The sequence below is a fragment of the Antennarius striatus genome, chromosome 2 (genome assembly GCF_040054535.1).
Source record: "Antennarius striatus isolate MH-2024 chromosome 2, ASM4005453v1, whole genome shotgun sequence".
In the NCBI taxonomy this organism is placed as follows: Eukaryota; Metazoa; Chordata; class Actinopteri; order Lophiiformes; family Antennariidae; genus Antennarius; species Antennarius striatus.
In genome coordinates this window covers 3,793,331-3,820,381 of record NC_090777.1, presented here as the reverse complement: position 1 = coordinate 3,820,381, position 27,051 = coordinate 3,793,331, and the positions used below count along the sequence as shown (strand labels likewise).

The following is a 27,051-nucleotide window of genomic DNA, read 5'->3' as shown; positions in this document are numbered from 1 at the left end:
GTGGTTAATACAATCCAGGACCACCTGAAAGACACAAACCACTTTTTCCTGCTATGACAGTGTTCAAGCAGACATTCAGTCACAGGTCCATCGTGTTCTTCTCTTTCTCTTGTCCACTTTTCCATCACTGCCACAACAACATCTGGGACCATTGGTACGTCATTCATCATGACACAATGGACTTCACTGGTGCTTTGTGGTGCAACTCAAAGCACATGGACACAACAGTCACCTCTCCCATTCAGAAGCCCCAGTGGCCTAATGGATAAGGCACTGGCCTTCTAAGCCAGGGATTGTGGGTTCGAGTCCCGTCTGGGGTGATCAACAGCAGAGTGGCGCAGCGGAAGCGTGCTGGGCCCATAACCCAGAGGTCGATGGATCGAAACCATCCTCTGCTATCCACCTTTTAGAGGTCTTGTGTATCTCCTATTTCCTTTGTAAAGAATAAAATGATCCTTCTGACCATCATAGATGGTCAAAACAGGAATATGACTTTGCCAGTGTTCCCCAAATGAATATAATGATCATATTAACCTCCCTCAGCAGACAGACGGTGTTTATTCAAGCACTAACCAGCATTTTCAACCTTTCTATTTTTGCCTGTTGCCCTCTAGACACAGCTATTCTTTTTGTGGCAGATACTTCAACAGTTACACGTTCCATCATGTTGTCAACAGATATAAACATGCTCTTTAACCCTCAGACGCACAGGTGGGGTCATCCATGACCTCAGGGGTTGTTTATTTTCCAAAAGCTTCTAAATGAAAAGTTATTCATATTCCAGGTATTCTTTATAAAACATGTTTGTGACAAGAGGCCATTTGCTTTTTTAGACAAGAACCAACGCAGTCACAGACTGCAACATCCCGCGACACCCCTGAATTCAAAATTTTACCTTGACCTATTATCATCGGTCAAAGATCAAAGCTAGTGCTTTTCATAGATCAAATCACTAGCTTTGATTTTTTTGTTATGGAATCTTGTATGAATCTTTAATTCTTAGCAACTTTTACTGTCCCACGTCCACATCTGATGTCATCTGTCACTTCTGATGCACCTGTCTGACCAACACACCTGGTGTCAGCACCCAGAGGCTCATTGTTACAGAGCAACACACATGTAAGTCATTTCTCTATTTATGACCTTATTTGTTATTGATAGATTATAATGTGTGATCAGATTAATGGTCAGATGTGTGAAATGTCAGATTTGCCTACGTTTTTGTTAGTTAACAGCAAAATACTTAGGTAGGTAACACGTGTTAGCTAACAGTAGCTAAAGGTATTGCTGTCTACACTAATCCCTGGTTACCCGTGGTTAATACAATCCAGGACCACCTGAAAGACACAAACCACTTTTTCCTGCTATGACAGTGTTCAAGCAGACATTCAGTCACAGGTTCATCGTGTTCTTCTCTTTCTCTTGTCCACTTTTCCATCACTGCCACAACAACATCTGGGACCATTGGTACGTCATTCATCATGACACAATGGACTTCACTGGTGCTTTGTGGTGCAACTCAAAGCACATGGACACAACAGTCACCTCTCCCATTCAGAAGCCCCAGTGGCCTAATGGATAAGGCACTGGCCTCCTAAGCCAGGGATTGTGGGTTCGAGTCCCATCTGGGGTGATCAACAGCAGAGTGGCGCAGCGGAAGCGTGCTGGGCCCATAACCCAGAGGTCGATGGATCGAAACCATCCTCTGCTATCCACCTTTTGGAGGTGTTGTGAACACAAATGATAATGAATCCAGAAACACTTTCCTGATTCTGTGAACTCCTGAAATTATATTTATATTATGTATCTCAAACGATCTATGGATATTAAACTACGGAATGCCCTTATAAAATAAATAATGTAGGTAAAACAGAGAAGGCGCTGTATGAGAAACATCCATCTACAATACCTGCTCAGTTCCATCCGTGCGTCAGCTGTATCTCCTGTCACTTTACCTTTCCGATCGTACGCACTGAAAGTAGAGGTGAGATCTTAAGCCCAACTCCGAGTCCAAGTCCTCATCCCACTCGCGTCGCACTCAGATGCAAACCGTCCCAGAACTGGTGGTAAAAAACTGCCCCGCTGAAGTCCAACTGATGAATGATGAAATCCCCCTTGTATTTAAAATTAACTATGTGGGTGAGTGAATGAGATTATTTTATTTTTTTCACATGGACAGGTGTATTTTTTTACTGCTAATGAATTCAAACAGGTACCATTGAAACAGGTAACGAGTGGACGACAGAGGAACCTCTTAAAAAAAGAAGTTACAGCTCTGTGAGAGCCAGGAATCTTGTTTGCAGGTGACCAAATACTTATTTTCCAACATAATTAGCAAATCAGACGATATGATTTTCTGGATTTTTCTTCCTCCTTTTGTCTCTCATAGCTGAGGTGTACCTATGGTGACAATTACAGGCCTCTCTCAACTTTTTAAGTGGGGGAACCTGCACAATTGGTGGCTGACTAAGTATTTTTTCCTCCACTGTACGTTGAGTTACATTTTTAAGTTACACCTGGCCCTTTGAGGCCAGCCATTATGCTGAAGTGGCCCTTGGTGAAAACGAGTTTGATACCCCTGCTTTAGATAGAAAGAGCCAGCAGTAAACAGCAAAGTCGATATAAAATGAACTCAATTCTCTTTATTAGTTGTGTTTCTAAATGAACAGAACATGTACAGAACAGATTCGATGGGCTTACGTAAGAAAGCCCTTAAAGTGACAAGCCCTTCAACATTTTACCTTTCAAAGATCAACACAATCACACCCATGTTTGTGGAGGGGTCAGTTTCAATTTGGTCTGAGTGCAGGAACAACAATTCAACCAGAACCCCTGTGAGAAAACATCTTTTAAAGGACTCAACACATTATTCCAAAGTTTAGGAGAAACTTTCCAGGGTCAGGGATCTGGTTCTCCTAAACTTGGCTGATCAGCCATCAAATTCAGCAGACATTCGTCCACTTTTCCATCTAGTTCAGTGTCAGTCTTTATCATTCAAATATGTATTTTCATCTGAATACATTTTTTCAGCTGACCAACAACACTTTATTGCTGTGAAATAGATTCTATTGTCTTTGGCTGCTTGGGGAACTGGAAGTCTTGCTCTGCGTCTTCTAAGTAGGTGATGACGGAGCTGGAAAAACAACCCAGAACAATTAGTTTGAGTCTTGTTGCAATCAAACAGTAGTTATATGATTTCATTTTATAAAATATGAAACTATTGTTGTATTTGCGGAAATGGATATTTAAAAAGGAAACTGCTGCCGTGGTCAGTCAGTGCTCCATAATGACACGACAGTCTTGATTCGAGCTGACTGCAGCGACTTTGTCCCACTGGCTGAGCTCCATTTGCACATCCAATAGTCAACATGGGCGTCGAACATAAATGGGGAATAAACCAGCAAAGAATGAAGAAGAAGAGGCTTGATCGATGATACAGTACCTTGTGTTTGCTGACCTTCAGCGGCAGCAGAAGCGTCCTCTTCCAGGTCGGGCAGACCTGCCAGAGCGTTCAACATGCGTTTGTACTGCCTCTTATGGTGAGGACGAATATACATGCCAAACCCTGAGGAAAGAACATTTGAAGACCAAACATGAAGAACCAATCCACATTACAGGAACGGGAACGTGTGCAGCCAATGAGGGAACGTACGGACAAGAAGGTGGAAGTCTTCATCCCTCTCAGTGAACAGGCTCACAACCGTGGTCACCATGTTGTCATAGTTCTCCGTGTTCTTGTAGCTGCAGAGGGCGCTGAAGAGCTGCGCTGACTTCTCGGGTCCCAGGGCTTTCTTCACCTCGGCCACAAACGTGGACTGAAAGCTGGTGCGTGAAGCAGAAGCAGGAAGTGACGTCTCTCCAGGCTGAGGTCCCCGGAGACCCTGCTGGCTAAGGTGGGGTCCTCCTCTGTTGAGCTGCTGTGTGTTCAGCTGGCTGCAGCCTGACGCCCCGCTGGAGGGTTTCAAACCCTCAACCATCTGTCTGTCTGTGGCATCAAAAGCAACAAAACTGAGATACCGCTTGTCTTCACTTCACTTCAGAGTCCGACCCCCCGTAACACCTGGGAGGGTTCGGGGGGGGGTCAACCGAACACGGTGTCACTCTGAGCAAACCATGTCAGGAGCATGACGGTAGTCCTGCAACACACATTTCAGGGGGTGTCCACACTGCTGTTTCTTCTTACCTTTAGCCAATGAGTGATCAGGTGTGTACCCGCAGCCCTGACCAATCAGCTCCAAGCATTTCTCATCAAACTTCTGCTTATGATGCGAACGAACAAACTGGTAGATGCCTGAAACACACACACACACACACACACACGCACATGCACACGCACACACACACACACACGAGGAGCTGGGACTCAGAACGAGTGTATTTCTGCTGCCATCATTTGCCCACAGGATGTCACATATGCCACATGCTGAAGACTAACCCCTGAGCTGAAGACTAACCCCTGAGCTGAAGACTAACCCCTGAGCTGAAGACTAACCCCTGAGCTGAAGACTAACCCCTGAGCTGAAGACTAACCCCTGAGCAGCAGACTTACCCTTGAGCAGACTGTGTGTATTGACATCTTCACTTAAGACAGAGATCTCAGACAGAAGGATGTCCATGTTGTCGGTCTTCTTGTAGTTTTGCAGAGCTTGAATAATTTGGTCAAAGGTCACCTGGCTCAGTGACTTCTTCATTTCTGCCAATAAAGCCTTTGCTCTACTGCCTTTGACTTCATCAGACACCTCCAGGCTGCTCTTCTTCAACAAAGAAATGTGGAAACGAGGGATAACCATGTTCAATACATTCGAAAGACATACATGATAAACATATTCCCCCCGCCGTATAGCATTTAACATCACTGAAATGATCAAATACATCACCTAATATACTATAGGAACTACAGCTGGTCAGTCTTCTGGATGGGTGGATAGATAGATAAATGGGATGCCCCATCTGAGATGCCTCATCAACAACCTTCATGCTGCAGTTGCGGTATTAAGGTGCATCATGTTGAGTTAGTTAGCTAGTTAGTTAGCTAGTTAGTTCAGGTCACGTTCCCTCTCAGCTGGTCATGATGGTCACTGAGGTAACCTACCTGTCCGTGGACCAGTCTGATTTTGCGTTTGCCGCCCCGTAGGTCATCATCCGCCCTCTTGTCGTACTGAAGAGACAGCGTGGACAAACGATGTGCCTACGAAGAGAACGCACACAGGAAGTCGTCACCACCACTGTTTCGCTGCATCAGTAAAGTCCGATCCGGTCAGGGTAAGGCGTAGGGTCACCCTAACCCTTGCTGTACCAGACGTTACCCTCATCACAACTGTTATCTTTACGTGAACATTCTTTCGGACAGGTGCAGCTACCTTCTCCTCTCCGACCTCTTCCTCCTTTCCTCTGCAGTGGTCAACTCGCTCCAGGGCTTCCAACAGGCTGGCTGGCCTCGTCTTCCTCCCCTGCCCCTCACCCTCGTACTCACTGAGGATCCTGGACATGTCATTGGCTCTTGTGTGGTCATCTGATCAGAGCCCACATATGAGAGCCTGACTCATCGATAGCGTTAGCTCTGTGAAGGAGGCGTCTCTCTTTCACTCACCCAGTCTCCTCCTCTTCAGGCTTGGGAGGTGGGCGTCCAACACCTTGGCCTTCTGGGCGTGGCAGCTTTGGGAGGATGAGCGTGAAGAGGTGCTGGAGGACTGCCAGTCTGCTGGACGTAGCGTCTCACCCGCTGTTGTAGGTTTCTTCTCTTCCACTGGCCTCTGACATTCAAACACAGACATGCTGCTCAGACCAGCCCCCATCACCCCATCACCCCAACAACCAGGACTAACGCGTGGTATCCATGCCACACCCGCCTGCATTCAGTCAACCATTCAAACAGTGCGGATTACCATGGAAACCAATGACAATCCCATGTGGTAGGACGACGTGATTGGACGTGTTAGTCCAGAGTCCTACCAGTTTCTGTGCCACCCTGAAGAACTGCGAGACTTCACGGACCAAATTCCCAAAGCTGTCATGCAGACGAACGTAAGGCCGGATCCAGGAGGGAAGCTGCTCCCGGGCATTGAGTCCCTTAAACCTGTGGGACCAGATCAGAAGATGAGTGGATTGGAGATGGGAGCCCTACCCGGAACTGAACCCCAGGGGTGACGGAGGGCTCCAAGCCTACCGCTCGTCGCAGAGGAAGATTGCTCCATAGTCTTCCTTGTGGCGAATGACTCTCCCTATGGCCTGGTTCACGGCTCGGAACGCCTGCTGTCGGTACCACTGCTGCCCCGACAGGTACTGCACACACACACACACACACACACACACACACACACACACACACACACACACACACACACACACACACACACACACACACTCAGACTGTGACTCCAAACCTGCTCAGTGACTCACCGAGGCTCCTCCTCTCACCTTCAGCTCAGGAGTCTTCTTCAGGTTCATCTCATCCAGGAACTGCATCTTGAGGATGACTCGGGGATCCATCTTGGGCGGGAAAGGAAGGCCTGTGATGATGACGCCCCGACCAAAGGTGTCGGCAAAGTCCAGCCCTTCACTGGCCTGAGAGGACGACACGTCACGGTGAAGACATGGACATCGCATCACCGCCGCTGAACGGACCTGAGGCGGGATCCGTTTGGACAAAACCAGGGTCCAATCCCACCTTCACGTTCACACGACGACCAGACAACACAAACACGTGCTGGATGGAAGCAGCAGGTGAGGTTCCTGTGCTCTTTAAACTCATGGACCTCACCTTCCCTCTACACACGGCGAAGAAGGATCCTCCTTTGGACGCCGGGTCGTTGACTTTGTTGTAGTACCCATCAATCACCTGGGGACAGACATTGGAGCTCACAGGAACCGTTCAACCAGCTCCTTAAGCTGACATGAAGGTTGTTAGGTCAAGTCCCACCTCAGTGAAGGCACCCTTTCCTTTTGTTTCCACAAACATGGGCTTCACATGGTCAATGCGTTCTGCATGTCCTTTACCCTGGAAACACACACACACACACACACACACACTGATGTAACACAACTTACACATTACAGCCACAGATTCCTTCAGAAACATCTCCATCTCCACATACTCTCCAGAAGTCCAGTGTCTTCTCCATCAAAGGGAAGGAGGGAAAGAACACCAGGAGGCCGTGAGGAACCACCCGGCTCAGGTTTGCTGAGGCGACACCACAGGAACCAACGTGAGGGGGGAACAGAACCTCCCGGCCCGACAGGACACCTGAGGCGTGAACTTACCCACTGTGTTGCCCAGAGACGCCATGTTCTCAGGGATAAACCTACAACAGAGAGGAGAGAGTCCAGTTCAGACCCGGGTCTACTCTCCGTCCATCCTACCGATCCAGTCGGACCACTTTGAAGCCAGGAGTGATGGGATCATGGGCGGACACACCCACCGAGAGACGAAACGAGTCTTGAACCCACCTTCTATCAAATGCTGAACTCAAGTTCACTCCATCTGGACCCCGGTCGACGACGCTCACAAAGATCTGGTCCCGCTCGATCACATGACCGTTCTCCAGAGTCACCGGGAATTCTCTGCAGAAACAACACGGCTGAAGGCTCCTGGTTGGCCTGTCGTCAGGACCCAAACGGGTCACCGACACAGCTCCGGTTCGTTTGTTCACACTCACGACGGATCCGGGTGTGTGTGAACCAGGTCTTTAGCCTCCAGACTCACCTGAAGCTCAAGCTAACGGGTCATTCTAAAGACGTTAACTCAGGTGAAGACTCTGCTTTACTTCTTGACTACAAGCTCCTGACCAATCAACTCCCAGGAAACCGCGTGATCAGATCAGTATTAGAGGCAAACGTTCACTCGTCGGCGGTGACTCACATTCTCATCTCAGACCTGAAGGAGGACAGGGGGGACAGGGTGCCGCTGGTCAGGATGATGCAGCGAACCCCCTGGCGCTCCAGGTCCTGCATGCTGAAGCCGGGAGAGAAGCACCAGTAGCTCAAGACGTTTCCTGGAGGTTCAGAGGAATCAATCAAGTGGAGTCACAGATCAACCTGTGGGTCTGACGCTCACACAGAAACGGATCTGACAGGAACAGTTAATGAACGATGCAGCGCATGAAGTTCTGGGGATCAGACCAAACATCTACCACCGAAGATCTGACGACAGGAACTCCGTTACTAATCCCGTCAGGAATAACGATCAATAAAACACCAGCAGGAACCCCGGAGGTGTGATTCGTGTTGCAGCAAACCGACGGGGACAACTTTCACACATGATGCATTAACTTGTTCACTCTGTTAACGGTTACTCCTGGAAATGGATACGCCGAGTCATGCAGAGTGATGCAGAGTGATACTGAGTGATGCTGAGTCATGCAGAGATGCAGAGTCATGTTGAGAGATGCTGAATCATGCTGAGAGATATTGAGTCATGCCGAGTAAAATTCAGTCATGTTGAGTGATACTGAGTGACGCCGAGTCATGCTGAGTGATGCCGACTCATGCTGAGTGACGCTGAGTCATGTTGAGTGATATTGAGTCAATCTGAGTCATGTAATGGTGCTGAGTCATGCTAATTGCTACTGAGTCATTCTGAGTCATGCAGAAACATGTTGAGTGATGCTGAGTCATGCTGAATGATATTGAGTCATCCAGAGTGATGCTGAGTCATCCAGAGTGATGCTGAGTCATCCAGAGTGATGCTGAGTCATCCAGAGTGATGCTGAGTCATGCTACTCTGCTTCACCACGTCCAGCCATGACGAACTTCTCTCTTGTAGAGGCTCTTCTGACCTGACCCTCAGACTCCAACATAATGAGGTGATCACACCAGGACCCTGTGGATGAGTCTGGTTCTCAGGCTGTGCATCATCATCACCATCATCATCATCACCTTGTTTCTTCGATGAAGACGACGTCCACACGTCGGCGCTCCCTTTTCTGTTGTGGTAGCCGGTTTCTCGATGGATGTGGACCTGAACCGAACAGAGGAACATGTCTAATGATGCTGGTCACATGATTCCAACATGGTCACCTACGGCGTGTGACAGGTGCACCTTAAAATGGACTGTGTTGAGATGCATCTGCTGCTGTCGCTCCGTCTCTGAAGGTTCTCCACAGAACACCAACTACAGGACAACATTCAGACCATATGCTGCTGATTATTTCATGAGTCATGAATTCATCAGTTTGAGCTTATGGTAGAAGCTTCAAACCAAACCTTTGTTTACCCCCATACCCCCTCTTTCCTGATGGAACACACCTGAATGAGATCAGACAGCTTCTGCAGTCCGCTGGTGTTCAAGAATATTCCAGGTTCTGGTGAGAGAAGCGTCACACAGGTGAGTTCTGGACTGAGCCCACCTCCCCTCCAGGTGTGAACCAGACACGCTACAGAACCAGCTGACAGCACTGACTTCCTGCCAGGTGTCCACAGATCTGCTCCAGAGCCTCACAGACCGGGGTCCTGGTCCTGTAGGTCAGGTGGGCTCTTTCCAGCAGCTCGTAGATGAAACTGGACATAGAGAAGAGCCTGGTGAGCATACAGGCCTACAACGCTGCTGTAAACAACACCCTGTAAACAACAACATAACATAAACAACACACCGTAAACAGCACATAAACAGAACCCTGTAAACAACACCACAGGATGTTTGTTTCCAGGGTGTTGCTTGTTTACAGGTTTGTTTACAGGATGTTTGTTTACAGGTGTTGTTTGTTTACAGGTGGTGTTGGTACTGATGCTTGCGGGCTGAGTTTGGACTGAGGGTTCTGATCACATGACCTGGCGCGTTGACCTTGCGGACCAGAGGCTGGAGCTCAGCTCCTTCCTCTGTCGTCACTGCAGCCAAACATTTTCACGAGGATACAGACCGATGTTCCACGACGGGCTTCGAGCCCACGTTCACCTACATGCCAGGTTTGGTGATGCCCTTGTCGTTCGGTACGTCGTAGGAATCGATGGCAGCCTCCAGGTCCAGCAGGATCTCTGTGGAGCAGCGAGGAGGTGACATCCAAACACCCAACCAGAAGATTCATCGTGTCCCTGCAGGAACACTTACGTTTGATTTTAGCGATGGTGCTGAGTTCCATGTTGAGCCCTGTAAGACACCGACACGCCCAGCTGAGTGTTGTTGGCTCACAACCATTCCACCTGCTTTGCAAGGATACACAGGCGTCCTAACCTGACTGGAGGGGCTCCAGGTTCCCGTCCTCACCACCGGCGTCCTGGTGACCGACCTCCTTAGCCTGCTCCTGCAGCATCCGGTCCACAGCGGCAATGGCTGAGGCCACGTCATGGGGGGTCAGGTCCAATGAGGTGGATTGCTCACACGTCTTCTCCTGCAGACGAAAGCTGCCTGTAATGGACTTTAAAAGGTTCTGACATCAAACCTGACATCACCCATATCTCCAGGACAGTCTTACCACGTTGTGAGCTTCATCAAAGATGACCACCGCCCCGTTCAGCTCGATGTTGTGTGCCCGACGCGTCTGAGGAACAAAGAGGAGGAAGTCAGTGTCCGTCACCCAACCCCAGCATAGAAACAATCATTCCTGGACTACGTTAAAAACCGTTGACTAATAAACACCTACAAGACAGAAAACAGAGCTCAAGGTAAAAATGTTCCTGATGTTCCTACAGGAAGTCACCAGCGCCTCCAGCAGCTCTCTACTGCAGCCCGGTGGTTGGCTCACCTTTGGATCCAGCAGGTAGTTGTACGGCGTGAAAACGATGTCTGCCTGCTGCTTCAGGGAGCGGGACAGGTAGTAGGGACAGGCCCTGCAAACAGCGCTGACATTAGGGTGAATGGTGTAACTGCAGCACGACGCATCACGTTACATCACAACACACACACACACACACACACCCCTTACACATGGCTGACGCCACAAGGTTTCTTTCTTGACCACATGTTGTTGTGAGATTCTAGAAATCTTACGAATTAACCCAACTGTACAAAAACAGATCAGCATCAGGAAACAATAAATCTGTAAGTTCCCCCTCAGGCAGTGATGGATCAATCCCTTCAGATGTTCTGAAACCTTCAAAATCTCCTGATGAATCTACTGACTCAGCAAAGCTCTGGGTTCTCTAGACCAACATCAATCCCACCTGTGTTTGTTGCCATATTTGACCAGGTCTTCCACATCAAGGATGGAGGTCACCAGGTCTCTGTCAGTGCTTTTCTCTAGAGGACAAACATGACCAAATGTTCACCAGGACATGCTGACCTCATCACACAAGATGCTCAAGTCACTGCTGGAGACGCCTCCAGCGAGGCACTGAGGTCCTCTCCAGACCTGCACTGACCTTCTGTATTATTGTAGAACACACAGGACCTGGTGGAGACTTTGTTTCTGCACATATGGACCTACAAACAGTCACAATGATTCAGGTTACAGCTTATGGATCTGACCTGCAGCTTTGTTAAGAAGTGTTACACAACTGGAACAGACCACTGATTAACAGGAGACAGAGATTACCCATAAGTCCATGGGCATGACCGAACAGCTTCCATACGCTCACCTTCACATGGTTGCTCTCCTGACGCATCACTTCCGGGTTGATGCACAGCTGTTCTCGTGAACCCAGGACACTCACCTTTGGTCTGAAACAGGAAACACTGAGATGTGGATCACCTGCAGACACCCTCCAACATAGACCAGTAGAACCTCCTACAGTCCAACAAAGACCAGTAGAACCTCCTACTGTCCAACAAAGACCAGTAGAACCTCCTACAGTCCAACAAAGACCAGTAGAACCTCCTGCAGTCCAACAAAGACCAGCAGATCCTCCTACAGTCCAACAAAGACCAGTAGAACCTCCTACAGTCCAACATAGACCAGTAGAACCTCCTACAGTCCAACAAAGACCAGTAGAACCTCCTACAGTCCAACAAAGACCAGTAGATCCAGACCAGTGTGTGTGCTAGTCAAACAGGTAGTTCACTGGTAGTTCACAGGTGGTTTACAGGTAGTTTACAGGTACTTTAATGGTAGTTTACCTGTACGAGGTGTTCTTTAACTCACTTACGACCTGTGCGAGCTGAGAGTGAGTCCTTGATGCATAAATGATCTTGGGAACATCTGTGTAGCTGTCTGGAAAACAAGAACATGTGACAGCGAGTTATCCCTGAGACGAGTCACATGACTGAACATCACATGACTTAACAACCACATGGCTGAACGTCACATGACTGAACGATCACCTGTCTTTGAGTTGGTCGTGCTTTTTAGAGACAGTCTACATCAACAAACCAACAAAGTAAAAAGTAAGAGCGGACGTTTCTTCCTCTTGCCTGATAAACACTTCCTGTTCGCTCTTTCAAACGGTTAGCCTAACGTAGGAGACGGGACAGGGCTGCTGGGTTCGGAACCCACACAGCAGCCCCGTCCCAGGTTCCTGTTCCTGTACGGACTGGGGGTCAGAACCTACTTGGGGCTTTGCTGTCGGCATCAGCGGAGCCCCAGGAGGCCAACGGTCTGTCAGGGAACAGCTCCTGGTCCCCAAGTCGAGCTGCGATCTTCTGGGCAGATACGGCATCTTTGAGACTCTCCCTCCAGGCCAGGGCAGCGCACAGCAGGCAGAGGGTTTTACCTGTTCCGGTCGGACTCTCCAGAACCCCGTTCACGCTCTGGAACAAACAGAAAGACTCTCCAGAACCCCGTTCACGCTCTGGAACAGAAAGAACCCGAGACCCGCCTCATCTCCTGCTCCACTTCACACTCATTATGACAGCAGCAGGTGGGACTCAAACCCTCAACCACTCTCTACCACGGCGATTGCCATGGTAACGTCACACCTCACCCTGTGCGGCCGGTGGGTGTGAGGTCGCTTCACACCAGGACGTGGGCTCCAGTCCCACCTGACACTAGAACACGTCACCCTCTTCCGGTCTGTGGGGACCGGAACCCTTGAGCCAGGTGCTGCGCGTCCCTTCAGGCGTGGGGGAGGTTGGAGTCCCTCCCCCAGTGGATCACGTGTGGTCGTGGGTTCGTGCCCCACCACCGCTCAGCTGACATGACCCGTGTCGTGTCACATGTCGCGCGCCTGCCGCGCGCGCCGACCGGGGCTCGAGCCACTCACCCTCTGGAGACACTCGAGCACTTTGCTCATGTACTCCTTCTGACAGTCGTATGGCGGGAACGGGAAGCGGACCGTCACCCCGTTCAGCCGCAGGGAAGTCATGGCGCTCCTCCCCCCCGCGGTGGGATCAATGACGTCACGGCACGAGCCCCCGGTACCCACGACGGACCCGAACAACCCCGTGGGAAGAAGAGGTCTCAGCGAACTTGCCGCCAATTTCCTGTGTAGGCCACTGCGCATGCGCGACTTCTTCTCCTGTGTAGGTGGACACGCACCTGTTCGGGGACATACTGCCCCCTGCTGGCCTGGAGAGTGGCTGACGTGATGACGTCACTCCCGTTGAACGTCAGCCTGACGTCTGTGATGTTCAGTGACTGCGGGTTTCTTCACTGGGTGTCGACTGTGGACGAATTCACACGTGTTCGTGAAATAAAAACGAATGGACCAATCAGAAGAGAGGATTTCACTGCACTGAGACATCACACTGTCTGTCTAAACTAAGTCATGTGGACTTGAGGGAACGGTTCTAGCTTCGGTCCAGACACTGGTGCACTGGTCTTCATCCGCCCTCTATCCATCCACACACACGTTTCCATGAAGAGGTGCATTCTGGGATTTTTACAATGGCTTTAAACGTTGTGTCACGTGAGCTCCTGGTGGAGTGACGGTGCAACGGGTGGTTGGTGTGGAACGCTCCCCCAGAACCTGCGGGTTAAAAACCTTGTGGGTCGCAATCACGCCCCCTTCCTGTGGTGCTTCAGGGGAGTCACACACACACACACACACACACACGTGTTCACATTCACATGTTCACGGTCACACGTTCACGGCTCGGTTCTGTGGTTCTCTGCGGCAGAACGGAGCAGAACTTAAAGGACGAACATCAGCCGAGAACAGAACATCTTTATTTAACACAGGCGACGTTTAAACACTCAATTTTAGGGAGAACACACACATCACACACTCCAGACCCAGACTCCAATCGTCCTACGTAGGCTGTGCTCACTGGACTGGATGTGTGACGATGGACAGGTTAGTAATCTGACTGCTAATCTGTGATAATCCGGTGTTCAGGGCCTCAGTGATCATTGTTTCAAGTCCCTTCAGGACAACTCGTTACAACTCTCCTCCCTTCTTCTGTTGATGCCCGACCAGCAGGGGGAGCTACGCCTCTTTATCGGACGGCAGGATGATCTTCTGTGGGTCGTAGTAGTTCTCGTCCAACAGCGGAAGCCCCGCCTTCTCCCTCTGCACAATCACATGCTCCGCCTCCCGCCGCGCCCACTGATACATGCTGCAACACACACACACACACACACACACACGGGACAGTTGAAAAACTGTTCTGGGTGTGGAACACTCCTGCGTTCTGGCTGGTGTTGGTCATCCAGGTTGAAGAGGAACCATCAGAACATCAGAGGTGATGGAACAGGGGGGTTACAATACCTGGGATGGAACCCTACATGTGTTCAGTTGGGTTCTAGTTCCCCACATCAGGGCGCTCTCAAGAGAAACCCACTAAGATCCACCACAGCTAGGATGAGGAAGTGGAAACTCACCCTTGGTCTGGTAGGTAGTGAATGAACGCTCCTCCCATGACGAGAGCGACCGAGATGCCAAAGAAGAAGCCCAAACGCACGTTCCACTCGTCTTCCACCGGATCGTCGGAGAAGCCATGATAGTCTGGATTCTGTCCAAACACAAAAACAAGACTTTAGTCAGGAGAAACATCCGACACACAGCGCGAAGGAAGATCTCCCACCAGGTGAGGGCCTCACAAAACTCTAGAACAACTATCTCCTCGTCTGCGTTCCCACAGTTAGTGATCCCGAGCATAGCTCTGATCCAGTGGAACATCTCCAGAAGTCCTGGGTCAGTCCACAGGCCGTCACCGCCACCTAGCTCTAACCCAGCGGAGTCTGGACATCTTCACAGGTCTGCAACCTTGTGAGTCCACTGACACAGAGTGTGTGGCAGCATGTAGCAGTGTGTGTGTGCAGCAGGGTGTCAGTGTGTGTAGTGTGTAAGTGTGTGCAGCAGTGTGTAAGTGTGTGTAGTGTGTAAGTGTGTGCAGCAGTGTGTGTGTGCAGCAGTGTGTCAGTGTGTGTAGTGTGTAAGTGTGTGCAGCAGTGTGTAAGTGGAGTGTATAACAGTGTGTAACAGTGTGTGCAGCAGTGTGTGTGTGTAGTGTGTACGTGTGTGCAGCAGTGTGTAAGTGGAGTGTATAACAGTGTGTAACAGTGTGTGCAGCAGTGTGTCGCGGTATGTGCAGTGTGTAGCGGTGTTTAACAGTGTGTCTACTGCCACTAGTGTGTGCAGTATCTAATTGTGTAGCATTTTGTAACAGTGCTAGCAGTGTGCAACTGTGTGTGTAGCGGTGTGTAATTATGTGAAGGTGTGTAGCAGTGTGTGTAGAAATGTGTAACAGTGTAAGTGTGTAGCAGTGTGTAGCAGTGTGTAAGTGTGTGTAGCAGTGTGTAAGTGTGTGTAGCAGTGTGTGTGTAGCAGTGTGTGTGTAGCAGTGTGTGTAACAGTCTGTAGAAGTGTGTGTAGCAGACTGACATCAGTCGGTGACCGGTTCGGACCAGTCACCGGAACAAACACACTACTGTAATCACACAGACACACTTCTGCGGACAACAACCAACAACAGTCCCGTCACGGTTCCGCTCACCTTGACGTACCGGCTGACCTCCGCGTGGGAACCGGCCTCCGGTACCGGATGTAGCTCCGTCACGGCGGTCGAACCAGTGGTTTTGGACTGGGAGATGAGCCGGGCCGGTGGATGACACCACAACCGGGCCAAACCGGGCCCGAACCGCGACAGTCGGGTGAACATCGCTCTGCTCCGTGAAGGATAGTGTAACCCGGAAACGGAAACTGCAGGGTTTACACTTCTTCTTCGTGACTTCCGGGGGAGTCTTGCCGCCACCTAGGGGTGATTTCAGGAAAAGCGCCCGAGAGGACTCATTCAGAGAACTTCACATCCCATCCAATCCACTTTATTTATAAAGCACAATTCACATCCCACAATGCATAGCGTGGGGAGGCAGGGGCGTCCTCAGTCTAAACGTTTCTGTTTGATAAAGCATTTCTGAAACGATGTTATGAACAATGATACACCAGAGGTTTGTTTTATGAGCAGTAAATTATAATACTTGAACTATTTAAAAAATGCTTGAAAATATGATTTGCCATAAATCCAAAATAAACATTAAACTATTTTAATTTTAATTATGGGGAAAATGTTTTCTATACATGCATATACACGTATACAGTACATACTGTATATGTATACTTTTTAATTTAAAAAAAAAGTATATATAATGTGTGTTTGTGTGTGTGTGTACATATAAACACAATTTTCTTTTTTCTTTTTAACCAGACGGCAACCCTAGACATCCACAAATGCAAGGACATGGAAATCATGAAGCTGTAATTCACCGTTCAACCTGCACGTTCTCATGGCTCCGGAATCCAAATGAGACAAATATAACTAAAAAAAGACAGCCATTGCTCATCAGATTAGTTGCATTGATTATTTATTTATGTCTGATATACAATCAGTAACATTTTCGTGAGAGGTACGATAAAAAGTTTGATTTTTGTGCACAGGTACAATTTAACATGAGAAAACCTTTTTTCTTCCAAATGTAAGTAGTTGAGTCAGCTTACTCAGTTCAGTTATCAATATGCTATTAAATATTGATTTACAAAAGGAGGCACAACCCAACCTTATGAACTACAGTAATGACATAAGTTTTCACACGTGAGGAGGACGTCTCCTCTCCATTCCACTACTGAGCTCGTGTGTACTATATGTATATATATATATATATATATATATATATAATATATAATATATATATATTATATATATTTATACACACACACACACACACATATTAATGCTCTGCCACTGAAACAGGAAACTCAGCGTACCAACCTGATGTGTTGTGGTGTCCTCTCCACACCGACACTCAAACACACTGTGTGATGTTTTCTCTGTGCTTAAAGTTCCCCGTCTGTCTGTAATGCTGCAGCCATTGGCAGCAGTTCTGTATTTATTCAACAGTTTATAATTTAATAAATAAATTTACAGAGGGGGAAAGCGGCTCCTCATCAGCATACTGTTGCTGACCGGCGGTGTTTCCTGTGAACGGTTACACGGTTTATAATCAATAGATTCCAGCTTTGAAAACACATGGAAACACAGGGTCAGGAGTTAGTCCTAGCCCATCAGGATGTGCTGAAGATGAGAAACGTTCAGCCAACAGCGACTTCATCCAGACACTGAACTGGCTTTAAAAGTAAACCAGTGTGACATGATGGAGACACCAAGGAAACACACGTGTGAAACGGTCAGGCACTTCACTGCCAAATACGCACTTCCTGTTGGGCTTTAGGCGCGTCAACGGCATCACACCAGATCTCATGTCTGTCACACCAATGAAATATAAGTTAACAATTAAAAAAAAAACAACTAACAATAATTAACGTCTGCAACTATTAAACCAGTGTGATTCAGACACGTCGCTGTGGTTTCTCTGAAATCAGAGAACGAATCAAGGCTCGGTCAAAGAACTGTAACAAGAGATAAAAAGATCCAAGTTCCTCCACATGTTTCAATCACATACAGCACTCCATCTGCTGTTGTAGTTGAATGTACGAATCCAGGGTGGGCGGGGGTGGGGCTAAGGTTAGGGTTGTCGTTTGTCCAGCCCAAGCAGCGCCCAGCACTGATTGGCTGAGCCACATCCAGATTTACTAACAGCATGGAAGTGAACTAAAAACCACACTCATCCCTGTGACGTCTCGCGGACGGACCCCTCAACGCACCACAAACCGACCAGCTGCCCACAAAGACGTTCACAACATCTGACGTTATAAACACACACCTTTAGAACGACTCAGGGCGTGGCACCACCTGAAGCTGCAGGAAGTCTCATTAGAGGATGACGACTTCATCGGATTACAATTTACAATCATACTTTTACCAGACTATAGAAATATTTATCGATTTATTTTTATCCAATCATTTCTGCATGACATTATCATGGAGTCTAGAAACAATTTGAGTTTGTAATTTTAATCTGAAGGATTTATTTTTTGATTCTAACACAATTCCATGCCTTTATAGCAGAGGTCTCCAAACTTCGTTCTGTAAGGGCCACATAACTTTTTCCTTCTTTGTTTGTAACAGAAAAGGGGTGCCTAGAGGTAAACATTTATTGTCTTCCAGAAAGCCACACGACTATTAATAACCCTTCCCAGTTATTATGTCATTTGGGAGGGCGGAATAGAATCCAATCAGAATTTCAGAACATCACAGTTGTGTAACTTGGCCAACTCAAACTGATCAGAAGGCTGGGCTTCATCGATGCCGGAAACAAAGGGGTTCTGGAAAATGAGGACTTCTTTTGCATTAGCATGTAGTTCACGGAATCACACAAGGAGCTCCGCCTTCTATGTTTCCAGTGTTTCACACACCGGATTCTCTGCAGAGAGGTGTTGGGTAGCAGGGAGATGGATGAAGTTGTGTTTTTTCACTTGTTCCAAAACCAGTGCTAGTTTCACCTCAAATGCATTTTTTCTGGTAATGTTAAGGCGGCCGTGCCAAATGTAGAGGCGGGCCACATCCGGCCCCCGGGCCGCAGTTTGGGGACCACTGCTTTATAGTATCAAGACAACACTTGATTTCTTCTTCTTTTCCTTTCGGCTTTTCCCTTCAGGGGTCGCCACAGCGAATCAATTTCCTCCATCTAGCCCTGTCCTTTGAATCCTCTTCTCTCACACCAACTACCTTCATGTCTTCCCTCATGACTTGAATACTTAAAATAAATGAACTGTTTCTTCTTGGGGTGAAAACACATCAGAACGTCACACAAACACAACCCTTAAAAGATGTCTGTTATTCACTGCACCCATGGTGGAAGAGGATAGAACCTACAACCAACAGACAATGACATAAAATGACAAACGGGAAGTTTGGCTCACGCACATCTAAAAGCAGAAACCAGAAGAACACAGAACCCTAACACTTTTCTCTCTAAGCCGTCTGTCTAGCTGGGCAGCTGGTGTCTGACACACCCAGTCTTTGGACGGAAAAAGGCAACTGCCCTGACCCCTGACCCTAACCCTAACAACACATACACAAAATAACTTAGGTCAAGCTCTATAAGCAGTCACCACCTGTGGTAAACGCCCCCAATCAGCCAGTGTTCCATCGAGAACACATCTGTTCTCCAGAGGTCAGAGAACATGTCTGTTCTCTAGAGATCCATACTGTCCATGAGTTTCTTCTGAGCTCCTCAGAGGTTTCTCTGCACATTGTCATCATAGAGTTCCAGGTGAAGGTACTGGTGACCGTTGTTGTCAACTAAGAACCGGTCTGCATGAGACCAGAAACTAAATGGCACCAGGGTTAATGTGTTATTCATCCATTACCTGGATACAGTAAACCAGATACAGTTAACCAGATAAAATGAATCAGATACAGTTAAACAGATTGTTTCTATTATGTAGGACTTTCACCTAGAACCTTCGCGGGTCACCCTGGTCCTTTAGTGACATTATTCCAACAGCTCTGACTTCTTTAAGGCAACATGTCAAACAATGGAGGCACGTATAAGTCCAGAACGCACCAACCCCACTGGTTCAAGGAGTCAGCTGACACACACAACATCCTGTCTCAGAACTGTGTGTCTGGATGCAAACTCTAAAACCCTAGACACAATACAGCAGCAGAGCAGCTAAACCTGCTGCTGCTAGCGCCAGACTATCATCAGCTAATGGACTGACAGCTAATGAAAGAGTCAAATGTAAAACATACACGGGGCGACTTCTTCGCAGGCAGAGCCTGATATCTCTCCAGGGCAACGCTGCAGGACTCAGAGAGCGAGAAGTAACAGAACCAGAAGCAGAAATCCCCTCATCTCTGTCAAGGGTTCAGATTGTCTTTTTCACAACAGAACGCCAGTCAGTCACTGAACAAGTCTCTGTTCTTTGGGTCCTGTTCAGTGTCCTCAACAGTCTCTTGTGGCCCTCTGCTTTGACTTTGGATTACTCACCCCCACCCCCAGCTAACAACCAGCACAGCTACATGCTAGTCCACAAGAACATCTATCCTCCCATGAGGAAACTACTTATCCCAGTGTCAGGACTCACTTGTCTATGAAATACGATGAGGTGTGAGAACGGCATCCTCGCTGGAGATCCCACCTGGAGATCTTACATGCTGGTTTGCCTGAGTTCATCAAGGCAAAACAGCTGACCAGGGTGGAGACTACAGAGTAGACCAGGGGGTAGGGACCGCCAGGAAGCATTAACCAGCGAGGTCAATGCTTCCTGGCGGTCTCTTCATGATGTCAGGTGAACTGATGCTTCTCTACCTCATGGGACGCAACATGAATTTGTAGATGTTCAGAACAAAGGCAGGCTCAATGCAGCAGGTGGCTAACGTTGGCTGGCTGTGGTCCGACCAAAACGACCGGATAAACACGTGAATTATGGGATGCCAGTAAAACCAGAGAGCAAACGCCTTCATTCCTTCTTTAAGGAAAGACAACAAAAAAGCTCAGCTTGAATCTTTATAGTCAAGCGTAGAGACAATGAGTTCATAATATTGTCCAAGAAACCACCCGACCCCCCGCCTCCAGTGGGCCTCCAATGGGCTACAGGTAGCCTCCAGTGGGCCACAGGTAGCCTCCAGTGGGCCACAGGCAGCCTCCAGTGGGCCACAGGTAGCCTCCAGTGGGGCTCCAGTGGGCCACAGGTAGCCTCCAGTGGGCCACAGGTAGCCTCCAGTGGGCCACAGGTAGCCTCCAGTGGGCCACAGGTAGCCTCCAGTGGGGCTCCAGTGGGCCACAGGTAGCCTCCAGTGGGCCACAGGTAGCCTCCAGTGGGCCACAGGTAGCCTCCAGTGGGCCACAGGTAGCCTCCAGTGGGCCACAGGAGGCCCACAAACGACCACAAGCTACGCCCGATAGAATCAGGGGGTGGGACAAACAGCAGCGTGAGCTGCTGAGGAGGGAATGGTAGTTGCCAGGTTGTAGGTGGAGTACGGTGAGGACGACTGGGGTGACCCCAAAGGGCTATAGAGGGGCCTGATGGAGACGGCTGGGGGTGAACAGGGGGCAGCGGGGGCCGACGTGGGGGAGTCCGAGCTGACCTCGTCCCCCTCCTCTGAGTCCCACACCTCGCTCTGCAGGTAGTCGGCGAACAGGGCCTTGGCGCGCTGCAGCACGCGGCCAAGGTGGTGGCGCCGCACCAGGCGGTCGAAGTGCATGGCCAGCTCGTTGTAGTCCAGCCCGTTCCTGATGATGTGGTCCCGGTGCTCCAGCAGGATGGACAGGCACAGGAACAGCATGAAGGGGTTGCCCCGCCCAAACTCCTCAGGGGGGGGCAGCGAGCAGGGCTTCAGGTTTGTGGGGTCCGCTTTACAAAAGGTTGGCGTGTTGCTGCCGGGGGAGGGGGGGTTGTTAGACAGCGAAGAACGTCTGCCATAAGACAGGATGGGTGAAGCGAGCAGGGACGGGCTCTGGCTATGACATGGAGATAACGCCGGAGTCTTTATGGTGGGGGCTGTGGGCGAGTTCCTTGCTGGAGGGGGGACAGCTTGGGCAGAGGAAGGCGATCCGTCGGACACACTTGTTGGACAGATGCCCCCTACTGTGGACAGACATGGGGACTCTGGAGAGGTGTCTGGAGACGCCCCCGGCCAGCTGGAGGGGGGTGGTGGAGATGTGGGGGGGGCAACGGGCTCACGCTGCCGGTAGGCCGGTCGACCACCAGGACAGACGGGCGGCAACGGCGAGCAACCGTCACAGTTGTTGATGAGCGGCGTCCTTTCTCCGGGGTCGTCCTCACTGTCAGCGGTGGACTGGCGTCTGGGGGGGGCCAGGCCGTGGGGGGGCTCCACGTCCTCCAGATCAAAGCTGTCTTCACGCCGGGCGCTGTAGTATTTAAACTCTCCAAAGCTTGTCTGCCTCTCCAAAGGATTGGTCTGCGTATCAACCTTCTCCAGGGCCACCCGAGGGACCACGTACTGGAACCCCCCACCGCCGCTCCCAGCCACTTCCTCTTCCTGTGCGACGGTGTTCCTGCTCAGGTCGGAATCGCGTCTGGAAGGCCTCAGCATGTGTCGTCTGCGCTGCTTCTCCTTCAGCTCGTCGTCTCCGAAGCCGTTCTCCACCGGCGTGCTCTGGTCTCTGCAGGCCAGACCCTCATGGGCCTCCAGGGGGGGCCCAAGAAGCTCCACCTCTGTTTCAGGAGGGTCTGGGGGCAGGGAACTCCAGGTCACCTCCAGCATTCTCAGAGCGTCATCGAACGCGAACTCTCTCTTGAGCTCCAGAAGCAGCCAGCGGTAGCAGAAGAAGAGGTCGTCGGCCCCCCGGGACACCAGGTAGGAGTAGAACTCGGGGTCCGAGTACTGCAGCAGCAGCTTCAGGTGCTGGAACTTCACCGACATGAGCTGCCCGTCGGGCCGGAAGTTCCCCTCCAGCCGTTTCATGATTCCGCAGAAGCAGATGAAGGCATGCGCTTCGTTGTCCATTACTGCAAGGATGGGGGAGGCGATGTCGCTCATGCCCTGACAGTATGAGATCTGAAAGACACAACCGACACTGATCCAGTCTGAACCCAACCCGTTACAGGTCAATGGTAGTCAATAAACCTCACACCTACCTGGGGGTGAGTGATGGCAAACGTGGTGAGCAGGTCTGTGAGGGCCGTCAGGTGGGGGCTGTCCTCGGAGCCCGCGTAGTATGGATGGGCCCGGTCCGTCCTCAGCACGTCTTTAAGGACATTCCCACGGATAAAGTCCAGGTCCTCCAGGCCCACCCGGGCCGTCCACTCACGCTTCAGCTGGTCGTACTCCCTTGTCTTCCTCTTCATGTAGTCCATTCTTTCCTGTCCACTCAGGCCGTCAGGATAGACGTTCAGGAGGTACCTCCAGACCACCTACAGACCAGACATGGTCAGTCACCCACTGCTGAACCGCTCCACTGAACAAACAGACTCAATCCCCCGGGTTGGACCAATCCAGACACAAAACCTGGAAGCTGTGCTCAAGAGAACCGAGTCCAACCTCACACTCAACCGGGTTTCATTCAATCGTGTGTGACACGGAACCAAGAGCGAACATGCGTGTTATACCTTGCGTAGCGATGGCTCCACCCCGCCGTGGTAGATCCGCAGCCGGAGCTCTTCGGGTCGGGTCAGCTGGCCCTGTCCGTTGAGGTAACTGTGGAACTCTGCATCACTCAGGGGGGGCTTGAAAGGCTTGATCTCCTCTCCATAAGACCAGCTGAACACCTGCTGGACTCTGGAAAGGGTTCGACCCACCTGGACCCAACCAAACCAAAAACAGATTCCCATAAAAATGATTAGTATTGTTCTGGATCGTATCCGATAGAGATCCTAAAGAACCCATGACCAAACTCAAACCCAACGGCTGTCTCATCGGGCCCTCGTTCGGGTCCACTCTGTCTGTCCCAAACAACACAGTGTCACACAGCCAACAGGTTTGACTCATCTGATTCCATCTAGAACCACAACAGTTCTGGATGGAATCTATGGCTGGTCACTACACTCCTCCTTTGAATGGTTCCCCTCACAACGTCGTCTCCGTTGCCCCGGCTGCAGGACACAGAGGAGGAAACATTGATTATGTCATTGAACATACATGTTTATATGTTCAAGTGTTAGTTTTTCTTTTTCCTGTATATTTAGTCCGGTGTTTTGCTCTTTCCACTACGCATTACCTTTTTCTGCATCAATCCTGTCTTTTGCACCACCACCGCTGCTTTGTGTGCCTTTAATTGCCCCTTGGGGACAAATAACGAATTAAATGTAGAACATGGTGAGCAGCCATGAGAGGAGAGTCAGTCGGTCTACTAATACAACATGTGATCTTGGACAGACAGCAGTGGACATGAACGACAGACGTTTCTACAGAGCAGGTGGGGTGTGATGAAGATGGAGGAAGACAAGCGAACCTGGGACAGGAGGGTCTGGGTGAAAGGCAGCGCTGCAGACGCCAGAGACCGGGTCCTCTCCACCAGGAGCTGCTCCGAGCCAATCACGTCTTTAGGGCTGATGATGTCCCAGTCCTCCATCACAGGACCTGCAGGAGAAGCATCAACTTCAGCACGGCTAACCGTCTACTACTGACCACACAACTGGCCACAGACACACTACTGACCACAGACACACTACTGACCAGACACACTACTGACCAGACAAATGACTGACCACAGACACACTACTGACCACACACACGCAACTGACCACACAACTGACCACAGACACACTACTGACCACACACACGCAACTGACCACACAACTGACCACAGACACACTACTGACCACAGACACACTACTGACCACAATACTGAGCACAGACACACGAATGACCAGACACACTACTGGCCACAGACACACCATAGATGTGTCTTTCTGTCCACAGACACACTACAGATGTGTCTTGCTGTCCTGAAACACTAATGACCACAGGTCCACAGACACACTACTGTCCAGACACACCACAGACGTGTCTTACTGTCCAGAGACACACCAGAGACGTGACTTACTGTCCAGAGACACACCAGAGACGTGACTTACTGTCCACAGACACACCACAGACGTGTCTTACTGTCCACAGACACACCACAGACGTGTCTTACTGTCCACAGACATGTCTTACTGTCCACAGACACACCACAGACGTGTCTTACTGTCCACAGACGTGTCTTACTGTCCACAGACACACCACAGATGTGTCTTACTGTCCACAGACACACCACAGACATGTCTTACTGTCCACAGACACACCACAGACGTGTCTTACTGTCCACAGACACACCACAGACATGTCTTACTGTCCAGACGTGTCTTACTGTCCACAGACACACCACAGACATGTCTTACTGTCCACAGACACACCACAGACATGTCTTACTGTCCACAGACGTGTCTTACTGTCCACAGACACACCACAGACGTGTCTTACTGTCCACAGACATGTCTTACTGTCCACAGACACACCACAGACGTGTCTTACTGTCCACAGACGTGTCTTACTGTCCACAGACACACCACAGATGTGTCTTACTGTCCACAGACACACCACAGACATGTCTTACTGTCCACAGACACACCACAGACGTGTCTTACTGTCCACAGACACACCACAGACATGTCTTACTGTCCAGACGTGTCTTACTGTCCACAGACACACCACAGACATGTCTTACTGTCCACAGACACACCACAGACATGTCTTACTGTCCACAGACGTGTCTTACTGTCCACAGACACAACACAGACATGTCTTACTGTCCTCTGCTGGCTTGACGTCCATCCTCAGCTGTAGGTGTGGTTTGGCTGAACTCATGAAGGCGGCGTCAAGATCCCAGTCGGACCCCAGGGACACGTACGGGTCAGAACCCCCCCGGTCCCGGGACAAGTAGCTGACCCCGAAGCTCCGCCTCCTGTTACAAAGGTCAAACCAGAGGTGAAACCAGAGGACGGAGACACACATGACGTCATGAGTGGACACACCTACCCAGTCAGATCAAAGGCTCTGATCAGGATGTGCTGCAGGACCTCCAGCGACGTGATCTGAGGATCCACAGCGAAGGAGCGCAGCTCCACGGGAAGAACGCCATCGCACTTCTGAAACACACACACACGTCACACACACGTCACACACACACATCAAACATCTCCAGTAGCACCGCCCCACCCACACCCGCGCGTGACGCCGTCACTTGTGTGGACCCGTTCCACTGAGGACCGGTTCGTGTTGTGAGCCACAGCCGGAAGTGAAGACAGCAAACCTCACGTCACGAAGCGTTGTCTCGTGCACCCGCGAGCGCGCGCCTCCAGGTGACGTCAGCGGTGTCCGTGAGGGTCCACTGCTGAGTGGGTGTCAGGTTGAACACTGACTCCACACGCAGTGACGCAGCGGGTCACGTGTCCTGCGGTGTTTTCGTCAGTCAAATAAATATCGATTAGCACTTCAGACACAGCACTAACGACATAAAGCTGTCGATAAACAAAACGGATCGATATCAGGGCCTCCGCGGCGCCGCATTCTGGGTCTACAAACACGAGTGGACGCGTGGCGCTGCGTGTTTTCTCTGCGTGACGCCCCGCGACGTGTTTTGCCGAACAGCTGGTGAAACAAACAGCTCCGGGCTAGCTGCTAGCTCCCGGCTAGCTGCTAGCCACACACACTCCCCACGCCCACAGCCTACCTTGACCTTGACGCGCACCACGCCCCTCTCCTCCTCGCCGGCCATCGTGGACTTCAGAACCGGGCGGCGGGTCCGACTCGGTGCGGGTGTTCTATCGACATGGTGATCAATAACAAGACGGGCAGCTAGCGGAGCGCCTCCGCGTCCGGCTCTTCTTCTGCGGTTGGACAGAGTGGAGCTCGTGCTGCCGCCACCTGCTGGACGGTCCTTGACCTCACGAGTGACGTCACGCACGGAGCGCCGGCCTGACTTTCTGGCGCAAGAAAAAAACAAAACAACATAGAAAAACAAAGAAAAACATCAACATTGGCAATTAATAAACCCCAACAACCCATCAACATATTAAAAAAAAAAATCAGGATAATAAAAAACAAATCGGCACAAGAACTTCTCATTAAAATGGGGAAGTGTTGCCGTTTGCTTTCTTAGACGGAAAAAAACGTTTTTTTAAAAATTATAAACCTCTTAAATGTATGAGCAAAGTTTTTTAGAGTATCCATAAATGTAAATACAACATAATATAAAATTAACTTTATTTATAAAGCACATTTCATTCACGAACATCGTTTATTATTAAAAATAATAAACAATTGAAGAAAGAAAAACTATTAGAAAGACCCTCCCACCCACCATACTACACGCGTGTGCACACACAGACACACAGACACACGCTATGGGTCACTGGGTCGCTCCTGTCGGGTTCTGTCATATTAAAACTATGTCA

General features: G+C 49.9%; 3 protein-coding genes and 2 non-coding genes across 6 annotated transcripts; 2 read left to right on the top strand and 3 right to left on the bottom strand.

The window, feature by feature from the left end:
• Nucleotides 1-247: 247 nt before the first annotated feature.
• Nucleotides 248-320, top strand: trnar-ucu (transfer RNA arginine (anticodon UCU)). The gene has a single exon. It is a non-coding gene; the product is annotated as a tRNA-Arg (tRNA).
• A 1,240-nt stretch (nt 321-1,560) lies between these two features.
• Nucleotides 1,561-1,633, top strand: trnar-ccu (transfer RNA arginine (anticodon CCU)). Its single transcript has one exon. It is a non-coding gene; the product is annotated as a tRNA-Arg (tRNA).
• A 1,004-nt stretch (nt 1,634-2,637) lies between these two features.
• On the bottom strand, nt 2,638-13,290 carry rtel1 (regulator of telomere elongation helicase 1). Of its 2 annotated transcripts, none has more exons than XM_068324619.1 (32): nt 13,069-13,290; nt 12,418-12,616; nt 11,987-12,080; nt 11,509-11,590; nt 11,293-11,353; nt 11,095-11,170; nt 10,677-10,761; nt 10,407-10,472; nt 10,166-10,322; nt 10,043-10,081; nt 9,894-9,969; nt 9,398-9,495; nt 9,244-9,299; nt 9,038-9,109; nt 8,875-8,956; nt 7,859-7,991; nt 7,447-7,560; nt 7,261-7,301; nt 7,095-7,180; nt 6,920-6,997; nt 6,761-6,838; nt 6,418-6,564; nt 6,167-6,282; nt 5,953-6,076; nt 5,591-5,753; nt 5,361-5,512; nt 5,093-5,188; nt 4,550-4,754; nt 4,184-4,291; nt 3,653-3,985; nt 3,443-3,565; nt 2,638-3,133 (listed from the first exon to the last, which is right to left on the bottom strand). In XM_068324619.1, exons 1-32 carry the CDS (start codon nt 13,168-13,170, stop codon nt 3,114-3,116), a joined length of 3,462 nt encoding a protein of 1,153 aa, XP_068180720.1. In that variant the 5' UTR covers nt 13,171-13,290; the 3' UTR covers nt 2,638-3,113. The 2 variants fall into 2 exon arrangements, with proteins under 2 accessions (XP_068180720.1, XP_068180728.1); XM_068324627.1 differs by having other exon boundaries at nt 4,550-4,751.
• Nucleotides 13,291-13,937: 647 nt separating this feature from the next.
• Nucleotides 13,938-15,963, bottom strand: ndufb11 (NADH:ubiquinone oxidoreductase subunit B11). The gene is made up of 3 exons (XM_068324654.1): nt 15,743-15,963; nt 14,628-14,758; nt 13,938-14,362 (listed from the first exon to the last, which is right to left on the bottom strand). The coding sequence occupies exons 1-3, from the start codon at nt 15,905-15,907 to the stop codon at nt 14,233-14,235; spliced, it is 426 nt and encodes a 141-aa protein (XP_068180755.1). The 5' UTR covers nt 15,908-15,963; the 3' UTR covers nt 13,938-14,232.
• A 443-nt stretch (nt 15,964-16,406) lies between these two features.
• On the bottom strand, nt 16,407-26,563 carry tbc1d25 (TBC1 domain family, member 25). The gene is made up of 7 exons (XM_068324641.1): nt 26,328-26,563; nt 25,634-25,743; nt 25,405-25,559; nt 24,066-24,193; nt 23,224-23,412; nt 22,753-23,028; nt 16,407-22,672 (listed from the first exon to the last, which is right to left on the bottom strand). Exons 1-7 carry the CDS (start codon nt 26,370-26,372, stop codon nt 21,059-21,061), a joined length of 2,517 nt encoding a protein of 838 aa, XP_068180742.1. The 5' UTR covers nt 26,373-26,563; the 3' UTR covers nt 16,407-21,058.
• Between the last annotated feature and the right edge of the window lie 488 nt (nt 26,564-27,051).

Bases quoted from the DNA above. Each gene is read 5' to 3' on its own strand.
- rtel1 (XM_068324619.1), bottom strand. From the start codon at position 13,170: ATGACTTCCCTGCGGCTGAACGGGGTGACGGTCCGCTTCCCGTTCCCG. The intron at 10,473-10,676 runs GTGAGCCAACCA...TTTGTTCCTCAG, and splicing joins ACTACCTGCTGGATCCAAAG to ACGCGTCGGGCACACAACAT. The intron at 9,970-10,042 runs GTAAGTGTTCCT...GCTGCTCCACAG, and splicing joins CACCATCGCTAAAATCAAAC to AGATCCTGCTGGACCTGGAG.
- tbc1d25 (XM_068324641.1), bottom strand. From the start codon at position 26,372: ATGGCCGGCGAGGAGGAGAGGGGCGTGGTGCGCGTCAAGGTCAAG. The intron at 25,744-26,327 runs GTAGGCTGTGGG...TGTGTGTTTCAG, and splicing joins TGGTGCGCGTCAAGGTCAAG to AAGTGCGATGGCGTTCTTCC. The intron at 24,194-25,404 runs GTAAGACATGTC...CTTCTCCTGCAG, and splicing joins CGTCAAGCCAGCAGAGGACA to GTCCTGTGATGGAGGACTGG.
- ndufb11 (XM_068324654.1), bottom strand. From the start codon at position 15,907: ATGTTCACCCGACTGTCGCGGTTCGGGCCCGGTTTGGCCCGGTTGTGG. The intron at 14,759-15,742 runs GTGAGCGGAACC...GTGTTTGGACAG, and splicing joins AGGTCAGCCGGTACGTCAAG to AATCCAGACTATCATGGCTT. The intron at 14,363-14,627 runs GTGAGTTTCCAC...TGTGTGTTGCAG, and splicing joins CACTACCTACCAGACCAAGG to CATGTATCAGTGGGCGCGGC.